At 45.8% G+C, this 22,571-nt stretch overlaps 1 protein-coding gene across 2 annotated transcripts in view; it reads right to left on the bottom strand.

Annotated features, from left to right (window-relative positions):
- IL17RD (interleukin 17 receptor D) overlaps nt 1-22,571 on the bottom strand; it is a 61,033-nt gene that overhangs the window by 20,422 nt on the left and 18,040 nt on the right. The window contains exons 1-2 of one of the 2 annotated variants that reach the window (XM_036266936.1): nt 19,774-19,805; nt 984-1,041 (exon numbers count right to left, since the gene is read on the bottom strand). Coding sequence is in view for 1 of the 2 variants with exons in the window: in XM_036266935.1 (XP_036122828.1) it covers nt 984-1,041 (58 nt within the window). In the remaining variant the exon portion in view is untranslated. Of the gene's footprint in view, nt 1-983; nt 1,042-19,773; nt 19,806-22,571 lie in introns of those variants that run through there. The other variant, XM_036266935.1, reaches the window with a different exon arrangement.

The raw sequence follows: 22,571 nt of genomic DNA, 5'->3' as shown, positions 1-22,571 counted from the left end.
AAGAAGATGCTGAGGAAGAAATTAATCTTTGTTTCAGAATGAGAAAATTAAGGCTTGGAGAAGCCCACTCATCTGCCACAGTTCTCAGCTGATAAGTGGGGGGGCTGGAACCCAGGCCTAAGTCACAGACAGCCGACCGAAGGTCCCTGGGCCAGGCTGGAACACAGATGCACTTGGCCCACTCTATGTTTCTGAAAAAGTTTAAATAAATGCCAGTATTAAAATATGTTCAGCCCTGGCCAGTTTGGCTCAGCAGTTAGAGTGTCGGCCTGCAGTCCGGAGAGACCCGGGTTCGGTTCCCACTATGGGCACATACCTTGGTTGCAGTTTGTCCCCGGCCCTGGTTGGGTCGTGTGGGTGGCAACCACTCGATGTGTCCCTTTCACGTCGATGCTTCTCTCTCTCTCTCTCTCTCTCTCTCCCTCCCATTCTATCTGAACAAAATATTGAAAAATGTCCTCGGGTGAGGATAAAAAATATATATATATATATATATATTCATACAAAAAAATGCAGATCTCCCACTCTTCTTGGAACTCCCTTCTGGGTCTACCCGGGGGGGTTCCTCAAGGCCATGAGCAGCGGGAAAGGAGGAGCAGGGCTCCTTTCCGACAGGACACAGCTCTCCAGCTGCCACCGTCCCTACCACTCCCTAGCGTCCTGCACTTGGGTCGGTTTGCTCACGTGTCCCCTGCTGGGCCCTACAGACAGCTGCACTTGCTCTTAGGATATGGCTATGTCCTGAGGAAATCAGAGGTGGTCTCCATACACAGCTTCTCTAAACACTACATGGGACACTTGACCTGTCCCAAATTCTCAAGTGGCTTAATTGAGACTGAGCCGCTTTAGCTCTGTTGACAAACATGAGCAGGTTCAGAAAATTCCTCAAGCCCAGGACCCGCAGAGTCCCTGATTAAGCAGGACTGTGTAAGCTTTAGATCACTCACAGGCTCCATGCTTCAGAGGTCAAGCCAGTTACTTACTGTCATATCTGAAGGTGATGTTGTGCAGCCCACTGTTCCTGCTGGCCGGCCCCACTCCCTGTGGGAAGACAAGAAAGCATGATGGGGAGTGAAGCCAATTTGTTTTCCCAACACAGATCCCCATGGAGTCAAAATGCATGACTGCAGAGACCCAGGTCCTGCTAGTCACTGAGCACTGTGCCCCTCTGGCTGCCAAACTCCCTCCAGCCCGCGAGATTCCTAACTGGCAGGCCACGGGGATCATGAGCACTCACTTCCCCTAAGACAATAGGAGCAGGCTGTTCTCTCTTTGGGGCTTAAATAATAATTCATTAACAGTAAAACTGGGAGAGGGACAGGAGTTGCCAGCTGGAGTCCTACCAGCTGGATCCTCTTTGAGCACTGATTGGTTATGAATTCGCCTACCAGACACTCTCGTCCAAAAGCTCTATTAGCCACGACAGATAGGCAATTCCTCAAGTCTACGGAAACAGGTTTCTCATTCCAAGACCAGAAATGAGTGTGGGAACAAGCTGTTACTTTTAATGAGAAAATTCTTCACTGCATCCATACCTTTCCTTGGAATATATAGGGTGGGTCATAAAAGAAAAAGAAAAAAGACTTTAAAAGGTCTAACTCTAACTCTTGGTGATGTGGCTGTTAGCCATCTGCATTCTTAACAGCAGGGATAACAGCTCCACCAGACTTCCCACTTTAATTACAGCATCTGCAGAGGGAGCTCCAGAATCTTCCCATTGGCCCGCCTTTTCCCAACCCATCACTTATCCATCATGGGAAAGAGTAGCTACAGATCTACTGACTCTGGCTTAACTGTTTCTGTAATAATCTGCAAATGTGCCACTCAGCATTAACTGCAGAATTATCCAAAATATGTTAATTCTGAAATGCTAAATGATGGAAAAATATTCTAACCACACAGCTGAAGTTTCCACTTAACAAGGGGGATGTTGGGTAAAAACATATGCCGGCAGCCTGGTATTTAATGAGCAATTGTTACACCAAGACACAAAGTGCAGAACACACTTCTGATGGAGCCCAGGGTCTCAGACCACAACCCCAGCACATCCAGATGCTACAGGCATGCTCATACTGCTTACCCTGAAGCCAGGCACGCCCGCTGAAACTGTATCCCTGAGCTCAGATAAACGCAGACCTTGGGAAAGCACAGCTGTACCGAAAGGAACAGACAGGGACACACACACACACACACACACACACACACACACACACACCATTCTAATTAAAATGAGGAGTAAGTTGTAACAGAAAATTTAAATCAACAGCATACCAGCCCATGAGCTCCTGGGGCTCCCCTTCTTCCTGGTCACCCGCCCTCTCCAGCTTTCCTCATCCGTCCTCCTTTCCCCTGCACACTCAAGTCCAGACTTCTCACCTGAACTGAAACACTTTGGAAAGTGTGGTTACCTTATCAAAAGCCTAAACTCTGCCATAACTGCTTGGAGACGAGGCCAGTCTGTTCAACTAGAGGATGCCCAACTTCCAGGTGACCAAGACCAGAGCAACCAAACCAGGCAGGAGACCACGAGACAACGCCATCCCCACAACCCTCCAGTAATGTCCAGGAACTCAAACCACACCCTTCTCTCTTACAAATCCCAAGGACATAAATTCACTCACCATCTTAGGAGCTGGGGATGTGCTAGGGATGGTGGTAAGCAAAGCAGCCACTGTCCCTGCCTTAGGAGCGAAGGAGCTCATTCTTCCAAAGAAGAGTAAGTAGGTACGTAGATCACATGCAGGGCACACAGACACATCTCAAATCATGCCTGGCCCTCCAAGAACTCTCAGTGTGATGGCATACCAGATATAGGTAGAGGGGAAAGAGCCAGCCATAAATTAGCAAACAGTGTATGGAATGCCCCAGGCAGCGCCCCACTAAGGGAGAACCAAGGATAGGGAAGACCCATACCAGAAGCTTAGCAGAGGGAAGGATAACTAAGTTAGAATGGAGAGAAAAGGGGAGCATTACAGGAAGGAACAGAAATGCAATCTAGAGGCAGAGGTAAGTACCCTTAATCCTTCCATTCTCCAGCTGATACCAAATGGGTCCACGTCTCCTCAACTGTTTTTTTTACAAAGATAGTTGCATGACTTCCCCCTGGGAAGGGGTATAAGGAGGACCTTGTGAAGCCATGCAGAAGAAGCACTTTTCAAAAGGGAAATGCATTCTGTTTAACAGCCTGCTCCAAGGTACCTGGGACTCTGGTGACCAATCAATCACCTTACTTGTAGGACTTCATCAGCTTTTCATTTTTTTCTTGACCTCAACATGTTTTTAACAGATCGTTATTAGGCACTTGCAATGAATAATGCATTGTGGATAGGAGCCCAAAACAGTGAGATGTGCTGTATTGTTCATACAAGAACCTAAATCCCTCCAAGTAAGATCTCTGTGGTGTGTGTGGAACTGTTCCAAATGAACTAGCCTCCAAGGATGTTGAAGCTTGCATATGGCACCCATTCACTACCCACTGAGCATTCCACCTTGACCCTGATGGGCCCTGAACCAGATCTGGGTCCTGACCTCAAGGGACTTTGGCCACCAAGGTGATATTCTAATGTGCAAATCTCCCCTCATTCCTTTGCTCCAAGCCCACCAAGGATTCTTGTGCCTCCTAAAGCATCCCTGAGGTGGCACTCCTTTCTACCTTCTTCCAAAAGCCCTCTGGGTACTGCACTACAGCATAGCATGTTCTCAAGCACTTCCATATTCCCAGAATGCCCTTCATAGCACCTGAATCCTGCTCCCCTGTGGACTTCCCACCTTAGTCTAGCCCCTATCACACTGTGTCCCTGATACATCGGTCTGCCTGCAGACTCACTTGATGGAGCACAGTTTTCACTAGCATGGCACATCTTCCAATGTAGATATAAAATGGTCATTCTAATTCCACAGTAAGTCAGATACCAAAAGACCCTGTGACCATCCAAACCTGGTCATGAAGCTTGGAAGCAAGAGATACCATCGCAAGTACCAGCTCTTGAATGCACAGTGAAGACCTTCCACTCTTGGAAGTCACAGAGAGCATGGCTTCTCGGTATATGCATCAGACAGGTGGTCTGCCGGGCTGTCCTCATAATGCTTGCACTGCTCCAGAGCCCGCAGAGACCTGAGAAATGATATGCCCAGGCTAGCCCACAGAGCACTACTGCTTTCTGTACGCTTCGTGGTAGACAGAATAACAGCACTGTCTAACATGCCCATATCACAATCCCCAGAACATGTAAATGTTACTTTCCATAGCAAACAGAACTATGCATATGTTACTAATTTTAAGGATCCTGGGTTGAGGAGATTAGCCTGGATTATCCAGGTGGGCTCAAGGTAATCACAACAGTCCTTATAAAAGGGAGACAGGACAGTGAGAGTTAGAAGGAGAAGATGTGATCATGGAAGCAGAAGGCAGAGACAGGCAGACATCGATTCAAAGATGCTATGCTACTGCTTTTGAAGATGGAGAAAGAAGGGGCCAGTAAACCAAGGAATGCAGGCACCTCTAGATGCTGGAAAAGGCAAGAAATGGATTCTCCCCAGAGCCTCCAGAAGCAGCCAGCCCTGCCAACACCTTGATTTCACCCCCATATTACTCACTTTGGAATTCTGACTTCAAAAACTCTAAGATAATAAATTTGTGATGTTTAAGCCACTAAATTTGTGGTAATTTATTACAGCAGCAATTGAAAACTAATACACACATATAATTTCTGCTGCAATATAAATGAAATAATTTCTGCTGCAATATGGATGTCACACATGCCATGTGTTGTCATTCTCTCCCTCCCACACACACCCACAGCAAACCAATCACTTGTCACTGCGCTCTCTCCCACCCCGGCTGCAGGCAGACACAGAACACTCGTCTATCAGAGCTGCTGCTTGAGATTTTGCCCCCCTAGATAGAGGCTTCTATGGGCCAGCCTGGGGCTTGTCTGGGGAGAAGAGTGGTTAATAGAATGAGCTTTGGGAGTTGCACAGATGTGTGTTCAAATCTGTGCAACTTTGCAGCTGTGTGACCTTGGGCAAGCTTCTAAACCTTCCTGAGCCTCATTTCCCTGAGCTATATATAAAGTGTTTGGAATATAACTTCCTGGAAAGGGTTGGTAGGGGGCTGTGAGTGATGACACATATCCAGTGCTCTGCACAGCATCTGACATATTGAAATGGTTATTTCACCATTCCTGAGAAGATCCTGCCCTAATAAACAACATGAAAGTATCCCCTACAAGGAGATGATACATGAGGCAGATGGGGAAATGCTCACAGAGAGTGGCATTTTCAGGTATGATCTATCTCCAGCATCCAGACTTTGGGGATACTGTGAGAGAAGAGACAGACGGACAGGTGTGCAGAAGGCATGAACCACCAGGCTAAGGAGTGTGTTCTGCTATTGGTCTTGGTGGGAATTGGGGGGCCTAATGATTCCATCGCTGATTAGTGCTCAGATTGGACCAGAGAGGGAGAGACTAATGGCAAAAGGCAAAGTGACCAGGGCAGCTCCCTATGCCCCACCAATGCTTGCCCCATAGTTCTGGGCCTGGCACATAGTCAGCCCTTGATAAAGATTCGTTTTCTGTCTGAATTAATGATGCATGATCGAGCCAGGTAATACATACAGAGAACCCAGGGGTAGCTAGCTTGGTATGACAGGATGATTTATGGGCTTCGAATCATGGCCCACACTAAGCACACAGATAAGGCAATTTATAAAGCTGGTCAACAGCTTTGAAAGCTTTTCTTCAGGAAACAGTTCCAAGCTTTTAGCAAATACACCCGTTTTGATATTTAATAAGCTGACAATTAAGAATACTAGTTTGTTGCCTGTTACTTAAAAACTATAAATGTTGTGGCCGCAGGGTGTCACATTCTTAGTTCATTAAACGCCCCCAGTTGCTGCACTAACGGCAGTTTTCAATTTGCTCCGATGTGAGCTCAGAAGCAAGCCCAGGTGCCTGCACTCTGCTATGAACACGGTGAGCAGGAACATAATGGAGAAAACATCTTTTCCTCAGGAAGGAGACGGGGAAAGGATAACCTTTAAGTGCTCTAAAGGAATAAAATTCAAAAGGCAAAACCCACATCATGCTCCACCCATATGGCGAAGTAGCAAAGGCCTGAACACAAAGACAGCCACAGGCAGGATCCCAGTGAGCAGCCAGCATCTCCACCAGGGGCCATCAGACGGTCAATTTCCTGAGGGGCCCTTAGGGACTGTGGGCCATTAAGACACGGACTTCCCAGAGCAACATTACCCATCCAGCTCCAAAACAGCTGAACTGCCATTTTGGAAAAGTGTGATTTGAAAAGGACAATGCTAATTATAGTGTCCCCCTTCCAGTGGAAGGAGGCCAAACAGTAAGGCTTAAACAAGATTGCTTTTAAGTCAGTTAAGAAACTTCCAGAGAGCTGGTAATGTTTTGCTGGCTTTAGGTGAAATTTATATGAAGGTATTTGTCAGAAAGACCTGAAGAGGATGGGTTTTTTACAGGTACATTGAATAACTAATTAAAACTAAGGCCAACTCTCTGTTTTCCATAACATTTCCTCCATCCTGGGTTTCCAGAAGTGTATCAATGAGATTAAAAAGACAGCTCTATGAGGCTCCAAATGAACCAAGGGGCAGGCGCTTTCTGCCTATGACCAGGGGACATGGGAAGGGCAAGAAGCAGACCATGGGGTCAATTTATTCCAGGCAGGTTCAGGTGGTTTCATAAATGAAGACAGATCCCACTTACTTCAGTTCAAATCTTTAACTTAAAAAAAAAAAGTCCGCAAAGGCAGAGAAGCCCCAGGTGATGTAAGCCGAGGAGAATGCTGGCAAAACCAAAACATAAGGAAAATAAATCACAAAGCCAGCTTGCGCCTGGATCTATTCAAGATATTCGCTCCACATTCCGGGGAGCTGTTCTCTCTCACTCCCCATCTACATGCAACCAGCTTCAGAAACTAAGGGTGCCAGCCAGCTGTCTGATTTGGGGAGGTGAGGTCTTAGATGTCTAGTGGGGAACACACAAGCTCTGGGGGAGTGCCAGTGGGTTCCCACCAGCAATTACCACGTCGGCCCAAAAAGACCCAGAGATCTTAAGCTAATTAGAGATTTGCTCAAGGAGGTAGGAAATCACTGCTCCAAAGCATCGCCTGTGCACCAGACCAAAGCCGTAATCATGATTCATCTCTGACATGTTGCTAATCAGCACACACATGTTCCTAATTTCACGCTCCCCAAAGGAAAGCTGAAGGGACAATTGTTTCTGAGCTCTAACATGGAGCCAACCTATGCCAAGTTACCATGTGTCCTACTTATCAAACCGAGAGCTCAGTTTTCATCTGAGCTTCTTTCACTGGTCCACACTCCTCTACCCCTACCCCACCAAGGAAATCCATTCACTAACCACTAACGATAAAGATGCGTTAGGGCGTTTATGAGTTGTTTCTCCGATAGCAACTTTTTTCAGTTGAGATCTAATTGACATATAACATTGGATAAGTTTAAGGCATACAATATCTGATACATTTATATATTACAATATGATAGCAACTTTTCTAAATGGTGGTGGCCTGAATGGAATTTAATATATTTTAAAATGGCTTTCCCTGCTCCAGACTTGATGATTTTCGTATTGCTTTGCCACAGGAACATGCACATGAAATTAAAACCCAGACACACACACACAGACACACACGCACACACAGACACACACAATGACTTTTCCCCTGTGTTTAAAAACAAAACAAAGATCTGCAGCCTCCCTAGTTTTCACAGAGCAAAAGCCCAAGTACTTTGTCCAATTAGTCTGTTAAGGATCTGGGCTGTGTGTTCTCCTGTGGCTGATACTCACAAATAGACAGGATTGTTCCACTTTTCCAATTCTCAAAACGTTAAAAGCAAGCTATAAAACATGCCTCTGGACAGAGCGCCAGACCTTTCCCCTCCGCTGCACACACCACTCCCAGCCACTCAAATGAGAACCGCATGTTAGAGAACTGGCATCTCAAAGGTAACCGTCAACCATTTGCAGTTTCAAAAGCACACACAGACAACTCACAGACAGATTAACCGGCTTTCTGTAAATACTGGGTGGGAAGAGAACAACCAACCACCCAAACACCCAAACACCCACCCTTCCCAGAAAAACAGCTCCCTGCTCCTCTCACTTTGCTGTTAAAGGTAGTTACAAAGACTTCGCTCCAGAGGGCAAAATAGTGATTAGACAATAGAGGAAAACGGCAAAGCTATAAACATGATTGTTATGCCTAAGCTCAGAGGAAATGTTCGGATCAAAACAAAATTACTAATAAAAAGCCTTAGGACCACACAGAGAGTGTGCACAGAATTGTGCGACTTCAAATACTGTTTCCGAGGCCCGGGATGGAGTCTCCAAATACTGTATCACATCTGGAATTCTGCTTTTACAGCACAAATGCCTGCAGAAACGGGGGATTGTGATGTTGCCATGGGGACCCAGCCTCCTCCAGCCAGACAGGTCCCCAGTGTGCCCCACACATGTGCTTCCTTCAAGGTGGATTTCACATATTTTGAAATTATGGAAGTCCGCCCTTTTAGGTTTTAGTGCTAATCGAAACATCACAGGCTATGATAGAAAGCAAGGCGACCCCTTCTGTCAGCCTATTATTTCTGTCCACATGGTGGTCTTGTACAGAAAAGCCTCCTTAAAATAACAGTGGGAAACAGCAAGTCAACATTAGGCCCCTCTTCAAAAGTTATTTGTGGCTCACCCCCCTTCCTCGAGAAGGGAGACAGGCTTCAAGCATCCATTTTAAACTCTCTTGTTCCCTGGCTGCAAAAATCCAAGTGAATCCACCTGCACACAAGGCTGATTCCCACTGCCTGCCTGTGGGAGGGGCCTGAGGCGCGGGCCCCTGGGTCACCAGAAATGAGCCACTGATGTCATCACAATAGGACTAGCAGCCAAGGCAGGGGGTCTGCACTTTTAATTGTTGATGGCCCTGTTGTTATGAAGGGGAAAGGGTTCCTAGAACCCATAGTTGAATCCTGTGAGAAACCTTCCGTATCCAGTTTCCCCAGAAACACAATTTGGGGGCATTCCCAGAGCTCCCCAAGGCCACTGAGGGCTCCAAAAATCCCAGGTCCAGAGCCATGTCTAGACATGAAGAATCCAGAGACCCCACTTAGTAATGAGGGGGTGCATTTGGGCTTCCCTAGGATGCAACCCCTCCAACAGATCCTTCCAGGTATGAATTCAGATACACACATCTGCAGTGTAACTCCCCTTAGGTGCTGACAGGTGCCTCCCATCAACTCCTCACTCTGCCAGAGTCCTGTCTCCCTAAGACCAGGTGGTTCAAGATCATCATCACTCTTTCCCCAGGGAGCATTCTCCCATCAGTTCTGACTCAATTGTTCCAAGCCTAAGCAAGAGTGACCCTTCTAGTATGTACCTGCCTCTCTCTAAGGTCTGGCCTTTCCCAGAAGGAAGGAATCGGCTCACCCAGAGATGAAGGGACAGTCACCAAGCCCCTTAGGCAGATGGAGAGGCCTCGGGCCTCCAGTTTTCAGCCCTTCCCAGGCTCAGTGTGACCTCCTGACTGAACCATTTCTATCTAGTTTCTTACATACTACATACCAAATGCCCCTCTGAGATGCAGCTGGGTTTGTGAATGTGTATCTATGTGTGTGCACACACACCCAGCCACACAGAAAAAAAAAAGCACCAGGAAGTCAGCAGCTCCAGCTCCAGGTGTTAACACTTAGCGCATCCTGCCCAGCCCCCTCCAGCTTGAGGCTGGCCGCCTGGGAGCCGGACACAGCAATTAGGCCCTTCCCGGGCCGGTGCCTTTGTCCCTTCGCTAACATCATTAGTGTCTGACTTCCTGTGCACAACAGGGCCTCCCAGGGGGCAATCGCCGGCTGACCGGGGCAAGGCATTAGACTTCCTTTGTCAAAGACCCTCAAATGTTAACAAGCATGTGAACAAGCTTCTCCTCCCCCACTCCCCACCTCAGCCACTCCTCCAGCCCACCAAACACTCCAGGGGCAATTCTCAACAGTTCTGGTTCTCCCAGACTCGTGGGAATCCGAGTCACTTGAGAGAAATATTCTCTCTGAGTCATTCCCCTACAGTATAAGCTACTCCCGTTTACTGAGTGCCCGCTGGTTTCCAGGGCCCTGTCACCTGTCGGGCATTCATGAGGGTGAAGGTGCTCAGAGAACATGAGTCCCAGGCTGTGCAACACCCAGCCCAGTGCCCCCATAAGCCCAGGCATCCATTCACATGTGTTCCTGGGCTGAAGCGTGAGGTGTAAGGATGTGCTGAAGGTCTGGGTAAATTTTGAGACTTTCTAACACTGACAGATCTGAAAGTGGGCAGTGTGAGCTGCAACAGAGCTGCAACCCTGTCACCCTTCTTCCATCAGCAGTGCTATCGCCCCAGGGTCACAGTCACTGAATCCTCTCATTTACCCGGCACCCCCCCCCCCCCCCAAGGATCTCAGCTGTTTATTTGAGGGCACGGATGCCTTTGAGAATTTGGTGAGAGCTGGGGCACACATGCAAGTTTGCACAGTATTTCAGGAGGCTTCTGGACCAGGTCCCTCATGTGCCTGCCTTATCAATAGCTGGGAAGCTTAATAGCATGTCTGCAGAAAAACAATGTGAGTGGTCTAGTGACCTGAGGAAAACTTTGGCAATTAAAAACAAATTCAAAGGATGGAGTGAGGTAATTGGAAGTAAAATGTGTTTTAAGTAAAACTCTAGATTAATGCCTCAACTGTAATCCTTTATAGGTCATATTTGTTACAACTCAGTAATGATAATTTTGTCCAAGATGTTGGGACTCATGAGCTTTACAAAGTAGCAACATAAAAGGCAACTAGTTCTGCTGTGAAGCACAAGTCCATTAAGAGAAACTAGGCTATCACTCTTCAGATCACAGGTGACAAATGTCTTATCTTCAGTCAGTTTCACTGAATCAAGTTAAAAAATAAACAGTGTGGCTAATTCTTATTCCTTTTATCAGATCCTTGAATAGGAAGGAAGGAGTAGTATCCAGAGAGAACAGCTCACTTCTCCACCGCTGCTCTAACTGCAGGCTATGCTGTCTGTGGTCCATACACAAAACTGGGTTCGGTTTGGGTGCGCTGTGAAAATATCTGCCTGCCTGAGAACCACTATGGAGGAGAATCTAAAACTCCAATTTTCCAAAATGAAGAATAAGCTATGGCTTTGATTTCTCCAGACATACCAAAACTCGTTTCAAGCTTCAAAAGTAAAATGTTGCTAGACAGAGAAAGGACACCATTGCTTTCATGATGCCAAGTTGCCCACAAGTTTATTTCGATGAACCTCACAAGTTTCAAAGGGTAAATCATTTCACTATTGGTTCTGATTTTTACCATTTGCCAAACTAGTTTTAAAATGGTAGACAACCGGAAGGATGTATTCAAGCACTAATGAGCCCTGCAACTTCAGGTCTCCCCACTCCTTGGATGGAAGCCAGCAGTCTGCCCTTAAACCATAAGCAATAAATTTAGAGGACTCTTTTTTCCTAATTTCCCAATGATACCACATGGAATTCCCATTAAAGCACACACATGCAAACACACACACAATGACATACCAATTCAATCACTATGTGATTCAGGCCAGGAAATAATTGTGTTTGCCAAAAAGTATTCAGCTTTATTTTCATTTCCTTGAACAGCTAAAATGTCATTCTGAGAAGGAGGGCAAAGAATGATGTTAAAGTGAAGTATCACCGATTTGGTCAATTTCAGATTCATATAAGTGTTCCTTGTGGGTGGAGGCAGTGGGGAATTCTAGGGAAGTCTCCTGCATGATTGGTATAGAGAGGTAAATTAGAAAGAAAGCAAATTCGAGTGAGGCAGACGAGGCAAATAGAACAGCAGGCAGGAGCACACTTCCTTCCTGACGAAGTGGCCTCCGTGGTGCTGAGGCAAGCTAACGCCACTCATAATCTTCTAGGCCAGGCAACAGGAAGAAATCAATGTACCTGTCCTCTTCCCTAGGCTTCCCATAGAGAAATGTTTACAAAATCAAAGCAATATGATGAAAGTAAATTAGAATACTGTTATCTTTTTAAAATAGTAAGTTTTTACTGATTTTAGAGAGAGAGGAGAGGTGAGGGGGAGAAAGAGAGAGAGAAACATCAATATGAGAGAAATGTCAATTGGTTACCTCCTGTAAACCTGCAATTTAGGTATGTGCCCTGACAGAATTGAACCCATGATCTTTTGGTGCATGGGACAGCATTCAACCAACTGAGCCACCCAGCCAGTAACTTTTTGTTGTGAAGTTAGGGTGAAACAGAGACTTACCAGAAAAGATTAAAAGCAGTGATTAATAATTTTAAAAAATACATAGCCCAGCCAGAGCACCACGGGCAGCAGGCTGGGACATAAACCATGCTGTGTCTGCCACTTCCCCAACTGCCCACAAGGGGTGCTATATTCAGTGGTTCTCAAATAGAGAACTCTAAGAGTGAGTTTTCAAGTTTCCAGGAAAATTGTAGGCTTTTCTTTTGAAGTAGATTTTTTTTTTTTCATTTTTATAAATAAAATCCATTTAAGGCAAAGGAAAGGCAAGAAGTGACTGTGGGCAAAAGAAAGAGCACAAGAAACCCAGCCAGTGTGGCTCATTGGTTAGGCGTTGACCCATGCACTAAGAGGTCGCCAGTTCGATTCCCAGTCAGGGCACAAGCCCAGGTGGTGGGCCCAATCCCCCGTGGAGGGCATGCAGGAGGCGGCCAATCAATGTTCTCACTCATCAATGTTTCTATCTCTCTCCCTTCCTCTCTCTCTAAAATCAATAAAGAAAAAAAAAAGAAAAAGAAAAAAAGAACACAAGAGCCAAGTGAGGCCTCAGATGGAGCAAAGACAATTCATGTCAATTCGAGGAAGGCAACATGTGTGAAGCCAATGATGCTGAGATGGGGGACGAGATGGTGGGAAGATGGGGGTCCCGTCTGCGGCCACTTCCTTGGTTAAGTGTGTGGTGACATCATCATCTAAGGTCAAGAGGAAAAGAGAGGAAGATGCCCATTTAAGAGAGAGGAACAAATATGAAATCTTCAGATCCAAAAGCAAACTTATAGAGAAGTGTCTGGGAAGTTTATCCATCTGTGGTCCTGAATATAAACTGAAACCACACAATCTGGTGACTTGTTTTTCCTCAGGAAAGTTCAGCTCTTCTGGTGTTGACAAAGCAGGTGAAGCGTTGGGTCATGCAAAGGCGGAGAGAGGGCCAGTGGAGGTAAGATGGTAAGAATGCTCAGCAGGCAGTGGAGTCTAAGCCGGAGACCTGGATGAGAGCATGATGGCATGATGAGCAGTAAAACATTGGTAAGGTCCATTTCTGGGAAGTATGAATTAGGACTATAGAAAACAGCAGGATCAATACATAAGAATCAGTGACTCTGATACAGGGGTTGACAATTTTTGTATGAAAGGCCAGATCGTATCTTAGGTTAGATGTTCACTCGGTCTTTGTTACCACTACTAAACTGCAGGTCATAGTTTCCTGAGCTCTGCCGGAAAGGATAAGAAGGCAAAAGTCCGAGACTGGGATGACTGAAACCAATACTGGGTGGGGCAAAAGTAGGTTTACAGTTGTTTGTATGGAAAATACAATAATTAATAAATAATAACACAAGAATAAACTGTTTCATGTACTCACAACTGTAAACCTACTTTTGCCCACCCTGTATTGTTGCTGTGGTCAGTTCTGAGGGATGACAAGGACTAGGGCAATGCCACCCAAAGTGTGGAGAGCAACTGTTACTGCTGAGATAAGAACAGAGAGTGAGAGCAAGCATTCAGAAACTTTTATAGCAAAATGAAATAGTAATTGTACGTATGTTCAATCTAATAATTTAAAACAAAAGTTATATTCTGAAAAAAATGTAAGGCAAAAAAATTTAAGTAAAATAAGAATATGAAAATCCCTTGTCAACAATACTGTATTGTATACTTCAAAATTGCTAAGAAGCACAGCCGGTGTGGCTCAGAGGTTGAGCATCAACCCATGCACCAAGAGGTCGCCTGTTCGATTTCTGGTCAGAACATATGCCCAGGTTGTGGGCTGATCCCCGATGTTCTCTTTCATTGATATTTCTCTCTCTCTCTCCCTCTCCCTTCCTCTCTCTCTAAAATCAATAAAGACAAAAACAATTCTTTTAAACTGCTAAGAGATATCTTAAATGTTCTCACCACAGAAAAGAAATGATAATTATGGATGCGACTGAGGTACTAGCTAAAGCTATGGTGGTCATCACATTGCAATATATAAATGTATCAGAATCAACATGCTGTACACCTCAGACCTATACAATGTCATACATCACTTATATCTCAATTTTTTAAAAGAACAGAAAATCCTATCTAAGCATTCTCCCCTCCCCATCATTGTGAAGACTCTTTCAGACTATCTCTATTGCATGGGTCACAGGGACTGTGATTAGACATGTTAGATCCTAATATACTGAACATTTGTTCTGATAAATCCCTACCAGCTAACGCAACTCCTTTAGGGAGAGACACTGGAACCAATGGATAAATAACCAAAAAGATCCTAGTGAGATGAGAATTAGGACCTTTGGGCCAGATTCTAAGGGACCAGCCAACTCTATTTAGCCATTATCTCTATTATTTAAAAGTAGTAAAGCAGGCCCTTTCACCTGTTCTAAAGCGGGCTGTACATGGAAAAGGCAACAGGACAGAGGTATCAAGAGGTTTCTCACCCTGGCCAGTATGGCTCAGTTGGTTGGGCGTCAGCCCATGCACTGAAAGGTCATTGGTTCAGTTCCAGGTCAGGGCACACGCCCAGGTTGCAGGCTCAATTCCCAGTAGTGAGCAAGCAGGAGGCAGCAGATGGATGTTTCTCACATCCATGTTTCTCTCTCTCTTCCTCTCCCTTCCTCTCTCTGTAAAATCAATATAAACATAATTTTTAAAAAGAAAGCTTCACAGTGCACACATGTTGATATTTTGGGAGGTTGCCTCTGTAAGGCAACCATTTTATTATAATTTTATCCTATATGTTTTTAAAATTACACTAATTTAGGGGATTTCAGTTGTTTGTTCTCGTGTGAAAAACAGAACTGTAAAATTAAAAGGGAGACTCTGGCAAATCCAGGCTGACATCTTCATCCTGCATGGTAATCATGTTACAGCCTCGTGGAAAGCTCGGAGCTCCACCTCCTCAGAATCGGGGTGGCTGGGGAACACCAGTGTGGGCTGATTCGACAGCGCAAGCTGGGGAGAAGAAACAATTTGCTAAAAATTGTAAATTCCATTTTGTGATTAGAATCACAAGACATGTGTAACCTGGGTACTGAAAGAAAGAATGATGTCTCCTCAAAAACTTAGCCTGATCTAAAAGCAATATTTAACTATACCCTGAGATTCTCTCCTCGTTTATTCATTAAAAACCTCAGCTAATGCCCCAGAGTTTATCAACAGATGTCTCAAGGGCTAGAAATATGCTTTACACTGGAAAGGCCATTTTGAATAAGACTCCTCTAGGAGTTTACAATTTGTTTTGGAAAACAAAGCTAAAAGACATAACATTAGAGTCCATACCATGATACCTATTAGAATGAATGTGCTAAGTTATGCAGTTGAGTTCTAGGTGAAATAGGATCAGAGAAGGGGCCGTAAACAGAGGAAGGCTCGCCGGAGAAATATCTTCACGGAAAAGGCAGGTCTGCCGCTGGACCCAGGGCATGTTCAGTGTTTAAGTGGGGAGGGAGGGAACCATTTTAAGCAGATGCAAACTCACAGAGCACCTGTAACAACTACACCACCCACATGGTAAACATTCAATAAAAGGCTGCTACTCCTCAGGATGATTCAGAGCCTTCCTCATCAGCCAGACACTTCCGGCAGTCGTGGAGTAACTGACCCAACACCCTTGGGGTGGACAGTGGGCTCAGTTTTTCATATGGTGCATCTTGGAGGCAGACAAGACCTGAACAAAGTGGTTCTTGTGGGCACAAGCCTGATTTGGCAGGGGAGGGTTGTCTGATCCAGGCCAAGGTGGCAATGGGTCAGGCTGAGGGTGAGGAGAAAAGAAAGAGGCAATAAAACAGCAGCTTCAAAGGATGAACCAAAAGGACCAGAGAGTTGAATCAAAGGGTTGAGTTAGACCCCAGGGCCTGCAGACTGGAGGTGCCACTGATAAAATGGAAAAGACTGGCACTAGGGTCCCATTACACACATCCCCTTATTTTCAAGATAGGCCTGACTCCCTGCCCCGAATGTAGATGGAAGGCACTGGGAAAGAGAAAGGGGTGTCCTGATCATCATCCACTTCCAATTTTTATCTTATCTTCCCTTCGTGACAAAAAATGTCACCAACTTTTGGTATCGGTGCCACAGAGGCCCAAGGTGGACATCTCTATCAGCATCTCTAATCTTCCCCGTCACTCCTGCACACCATGACTCTCCTGTCTACACCTGGGGTAAACCAGCACCATGCTCTCAGGTAGAGCTCCTAAATACCAGAGAGAAAGAAGACTCCGAAACAAAGACCCTTTGTTAGCTTTTACCAACTTTTCATCATAATTCCGAAGGATCAGAATCACTAAATACAATCTTCAAAAATCTGACATCGGCACAAAAGAACAAATACTGTAGGACTCCTCTCATACGCGATACCTAGCATCGTCAAATTCACAGAGACAGACAATGGAATAAAGGGCACGGAAGGGGTTCGGGGGAGGGGAGAATGGGGAGTAGTGTTGGAGTCAGAGATTCCGTTTAGGAAGATAAACGTTCTGGAGGTGGATGGTGGTGATGGTCGCACAACAATGTGAATGCACTTAATGCCACTGAGCTAAACACTTAAAAAGGGTTAAAATAGGAAACTTGATGTATATTTTACCACAATTTTTTTTAAAAACACCGATTTTTGAGCAGAACCATAACAGTAATAAAACAGTGTTGTAGCCACGTTTGCAGGAAGAATTAGGAAGGCGGACGGGACGACTGGCACTCAGGAGGCCAGAGGTGCAGCACAGGCGTCCGGTGTGAGGTGAGAAGGGTGCAATGTGGGAAGATGACGAAAGGACTTGCTTGAGAGGCATTTTTAAGAAAAAAATGGCAGAACTTCAAGACACATGCAAGATAGAAGTGATGATGAAATATTCAAAGGTAACTTGGGGGCTCCTATTTCGGAAACCTGGAAGATTGGTGACTTGACAGCAATAAAGAGAACACTGGGGAAGGATTTTCTCCGTTTAAAGGAGGATGTAGAAAAAACAGTGAAGATGAGGTGACTACAGGGCATCTTCTAATACCATATTTTTTGGAAACGTAGATTAGAAGGCAGGAAGCCATCCATGAAGTCATACTACAGAACCCAAAGGACAGCTGAGCTAATTAGTAGGAGGAATAAAAAAAGAACAAAGGACCAGGAATTGGACTTTGTGAGACTTACCCAGAGTTAGGCACGTGAGGAGGGAAAGAGGATAGAAAAAGTGAGACTGGCAAAACAGAAGGGGAAGCAGAAAGGGACATTAGGCAAAGGAGAATGAAATAAAATTAAAATAAAGAAAATCAAGTTACATGTAAAGGAATGTCAAGATGGAAACCACCTTTCTGATTGTAAAGATCCCTGAGCAAACACGTTGATGGATCCTTTGGACCAGCTCCTCCATACAAATTCCCAAGCCTTTGGCTGCTTGCTATTCAGACTCATCCCTGGTTTCCCGTAAAAGTAGGGAGCATAAGAACCATCCAAATGAAATCTTTTCATATGTTTGGAAACTCGGAAAACACTGGCGCTGGAAAAGGCACTGGGAAGACTTTCCGCTCACTGTCAGGGCTCAGTGAGCACGCACCACGCTGGCATTCGGAGGCAAAGCAACCCTCCCAGCTCAAGGCCCGGCCAGGACAGCCCGCCCATCTCCCAGGTCAGCAGAAGACACGGGACCCCAAGTTCTGCTCAGGGCTTTGCAGTTTGAGCCACTGTTAAATTAGCAAAACCTTTCTGCAGTTTTTGAAACAATGTTAACTTAAGACCTGGAGGCAGCCAACATTGAACTAATTACTAGTTCTAAATTAAGTCAAATACTCCTAACCAACTGGTCTAATAGCCAGCATTCAGAATAACCAACGATTTCTCAGAACTTATTTTCAAAGAAAAAATAAGGGTTCAAAAAAGATAAGCTAGAACATTATTGGTATAACTCAAAGTTATCAAGTTAAATTTCAATTCAGGTTTTTTCTGTCCAAAGCTCATGAAAATTGTACATTTTTTCACAAGGCACAAATACAAATATTAGTTTTCACACCATCCTATTTTGGACATTATTCGACACTCATGGGCATCTGATAGATGCATACCCACCCACAGCACCAACAGGCCAGTGGATCAATTTTGGCTTTGTAGTTAACAACCTTCCTCCCCAGAAGTAGGGGAATAAATAAAGCTGAAATGTGATCATCTCTGAAATTCGATTCATTTCTGAGAAGAGGCCTACAGGAATATTACACCTCTTGAGTTTATTTCCAGACACCCAGAACAGCTCTAGAGAAAGGCATATTCCAGGAAACAGTAACTACTACACTGGTTAAATGCTTATTGCTAATGAACATTTATTGGGTAGTAACAGAGCTATGGCCCTCATAACTTAACCACACTACACTCATGTCTTCCTGAAAGTACAACTTCAATTCATAAACGTGATTTCTAAGGGCATAAAAAGAACTTCTGCAATCACCAGTTTGAAAAGAACTGTGTCATCTCAGAGATTTCCCTCTTTAATCTCCTCTTTTAAAAGTTGACACTCTTACCCTGGCCGGTTTGCTAAGTGGTTAGAGCATCGGCCCACGGACCAGAGAGGCCTGGGTTCGTTCCCACTAAGGGCACGCACCTTGGTTGCAGTTTGTCCCCGGCCCCAGTTGGGGTCGTGTGGGAGACAATCTGTCCATGTGTCCCTCTCACATGGATGTTTCCTCTCAACACACACACACACACACACACACACACTCTATCTGAAGATCAGTAGAAAAATATCCTCTGGTGAGGATTAAAAATAAAAATAATAAAATCTGACACTCTTGAAATTCTCCCCATAACAGAAGAACTTCATGCCAACATCCTAGTAGGCTGATACTAAGGAAGGATTAATCTCATTTTCTTAGCAACAATAAGCTTCTAGAAGATATGCCTCTCTAAGAAGAAAACAGACACAACCTGGTAAGAGAAATACAGGTTCCACTGCACACCTCTGGGCTCTCAGATCTAGAACATTATAGTCTGACTAAGAGGGCGTGGCATGGTAGCGAGAGCAGAACAGACACACCAGAGCTGTGAGACCCCTGCCCCAACATCTTACAGCCGAGAAAGCAGAAAGGGTCATTTCGAAAGGACACTTGAAGCCCTCACCCCTCCCTTCCCCGCCCCCACCAAAACAACCATAAACTTTTAGCACCTCTCAAAGGCTTCAAGAGAGGCATAAAGGAGAACGTGTTGGCCTAGCCAAGGACCTTCGAATCAGTGCAATTTCTTTCTTTACAGTTTTATTAAAATATGCAAGCACAGTACTTATAAACAAAGGAGTCATTTCAGTTTTTGCTTGGAAAAATGGGAGCCAATACATTCCTTCTGGGAATTCAGGGTAAGAGTTTTACAAAAACAGTGTCCAGATGTGCTTAAAAATTCAGTCTGCTCTTTCTTTTGGGGAGGAGTGGAGGGAGAAACAAAGGGTGAGAGAGACATTTTATTAAAAATTGAAAAGGTTATTGGTTTTTCTTGGCTCTCACGCTAACCAGCCCTCTGCTGACAAACCATGCCTGAGCACCTGAGGTGGGACCGGAGGGACCATCCCCCAACCCCAGGCTGCAGGGGGCAGGGCCTGGCTGACCACAGAGCTGCCAGCCTAAGCCCCTGGCCTTCTCTTAACTTCCAGAGTGTCCTGAGTGGCAAATGGTTCCCCCAGATGATGAAATGAGGGGAGAGCCTCCAAAAGCCAAAGATTCTCAAGTAAGATTCAAACACTTTTGTATTAAAACAACTACCCTTGAGAAAACTTTCCTTTTTAAAAACATTCTTTTTTAACTGAAATGTTTTGCCAACATCACATCTCAGTTTTAACCAGGAAGCTTTGCTGAGATTTGAAGCTTCCTCAACCCAATGATTTAATTCCCAGAGTCCTTTTAACCACAGAGAGATTTAAATAGTCTGTTATAAAGTGTTCCTTCATTTTCAGAGGAGTTGATGCTGGCTCTAGGTACTGAAGGTAAATGAGTGTTTCAAACGGAGCATAAATAAGGGAGAAAGAGAGGCAGGCATATATTATGAATAAAAAGATAATCCTAATAATAGTTTACATTATCACGAACCAAAGTTTATATGAGCAGCTAAGCCCCCTTTCAAAGCAGAGGGCAGCTGCCGAGAGGGAGGAGGAAAATGGTATGTCAGAAATGTGACCTACCTTCAAGTCTGTTTAACTCCGCTGTCAGCCACTGCTTCCTTCCGCCACCTGACACAGCGATGGGGCGGGGGCGGTATCCTTTTTGAAGTATTTTATTTGCAAAAGCAGGGCACTGTCTCAGTACTAGAAGAACCTCATCTCCACTGTTCCCAGAAATACCTGACAAAAGCCAAGTCACCCTCATCCATCCCCTAAGGGTGAAAATGGTGATCCCCCCCCCCCCCATCAGAGAAACAGCCCTTGGGACACCCTCTTCCTGCCTCCCAGGAGTCAGAGGACCATGTCCAGGATGAACAGTCTTGGCCCCCAGAGGTTGCCAGGAACCCTATGGGCAGTAGGCTGGGGCTCGATGTACTTTTACCCAGATCTGCCAAGTCACTGAGATCCTCTGGGCATCACACACCCCTGAAAATGCTGGCCTCGCACAAACCCTTTCAACCCGAAGCCCCAACGTGTGTAAGTTGGATATCTGTCCTCAGTAGGGTAATCCAGCCCTGTTCATAGAGCGCCACGAGGTGCGGAGTGCAGGGCCTCTCAGGCCATGGGGAAGAGTCTAAGGGTTGACTAAGACAAGGGTGAAGTGTCCAGGGAGGTGACAGTCGAGGGAGGGGGGGCGATGTGTGCTACTTGAGTGAAGACAAGGTGAGTGGGCACCTTTTGGAAGTGACCAGCTTCACTTTTCCAAATTAGAACACTTGTCACAGCTCAAACAACTTATTTGGGGTCAAATATTTCTGTACCTACAGGGGCAGGAGGCGCATCAGAACAGGAGAAACTGTCCCTTTTCATTTATCTCAGTTTTCGGTTTTCATTGATACGAAGCCTATTTCAAGATGTTTTTACCAGCCAAGAGCTTTCTGCAAAGGACGAAGCTTAACCCAGCCCCGGGTAGAACGAGGGGAAGAAGTTCCCGGCCAGGAGTGGACTGACTCCAAGGCGGCTGTGCGCTGCCCTCCCTTCCAGCCTCACATAGCAGTCTGGCCCACACCACGGAAGCACATGAACGCATTCCGTGAGTCACCAGCTAATGGCACTGGGGAGACCCTCAAAGACTCTTTCGAGCATCAAGGACCAGCCATCGTGTACAGTGTTCTCTGGCAGAGCACCATGAGCCACCGGCCAAAGAGGGACCACCCAATCATGGGGTGTCGGTAAAGGTTCAGGGAAGGCCTCCACAACCCAGCCTTATTGGGGTGAGAGTGTTTAGAACAGAAGTTGCACATCCATGCACATCTGCTCCGCTACTGCTGCAGGTGGAGGCACTGGTTTACAACCACCCAGGGCCTTCCCAGGGCAACCTGTCATCACTCCTGTCTAAGCTCAGAGCTTCCAGAGGGCATGACCCCTGGAGATAAGGCTCTTCATCAAGTCAGCCTTCTTGGAGGCCCTCAAGCTGCCGGCCCTTCTGGCCTCGGAATAGATGACCTTTTCCCCAGCCCCTCACCGTCTCTTCCTCCTCTGGCCTGTGTCACAGACCCCTGTGGAGGTGATCACCTTCCTGACAGTCTCCTCTCCTGCCCATCAGAGGACACCAGCGCAAATCTTTACCTTATCTCCTTAAAGCACGTCTCAGCTTTTATGTTCTCGCTCTACCCAGTCCTTTTAGGGGCAGCCACCCACATATTCTAAGTACAAGTCCTTTGCTCTGTCAGTTGGGGTTGGCAAAGACTCACCTTTGGGGAGGAAGGGGTCGCTTGTATGAGGCTTTTCCAGAAATGTTCTTATCAAATGTCAAGGGACCCCTTACCAGAAACCCACTAAAGCAAATAACACTTTAAACCTGGGCAGGTGGCGGTCACTGAGGATGACGGCTCCTGAACCCAGAGGGGACCTGAGAGACAGCAATCCCTGGGTGAGGAGCTGGGGGGTGTGTGTAACACTATTCTAACCTCTTTTGCTTTCCTAAGAAGAAGCTTGGTACGCATCAGGGAGGGGTTGTGGGGGTGGGTAACAAAATCAATCTCTCAGCTCAGTAATGACCCACAGGCAGATCACCTACCAAAGAAACAATTTCTTATCTCTCAGATCCATTTTTATCTGTGGCTGCCTTTCTCCTGCTCCCGCTACCACCAGCACATACCCCAAGTCCCCCCCCCCCCCCACATTCGCCGACAGAGCAGTCCAAGCCTCTGG

The sequence above is a fragment of the Molossus molossus genome, unplaced genomic scaffold (genome assembly GCF_014108415.1).
Source record: "Molossus molossus isolate mMolMol1 unplaced genomic scaffold, mMolMol1.p scaffold_m16_p_18, whole genome shotgun sequence".
NCBI classification, from domain to species: domain Eukaryota; kingdom Metazoa; phylum Chordata; class Mammalia; order Chiroptera; family Molossidae; genus Molossus; species Molossus molossus.
Note: the sequence above shows the minus strand (reverse complement) of the source record. Positions and strands in the feature narration are given on the sequence as shown.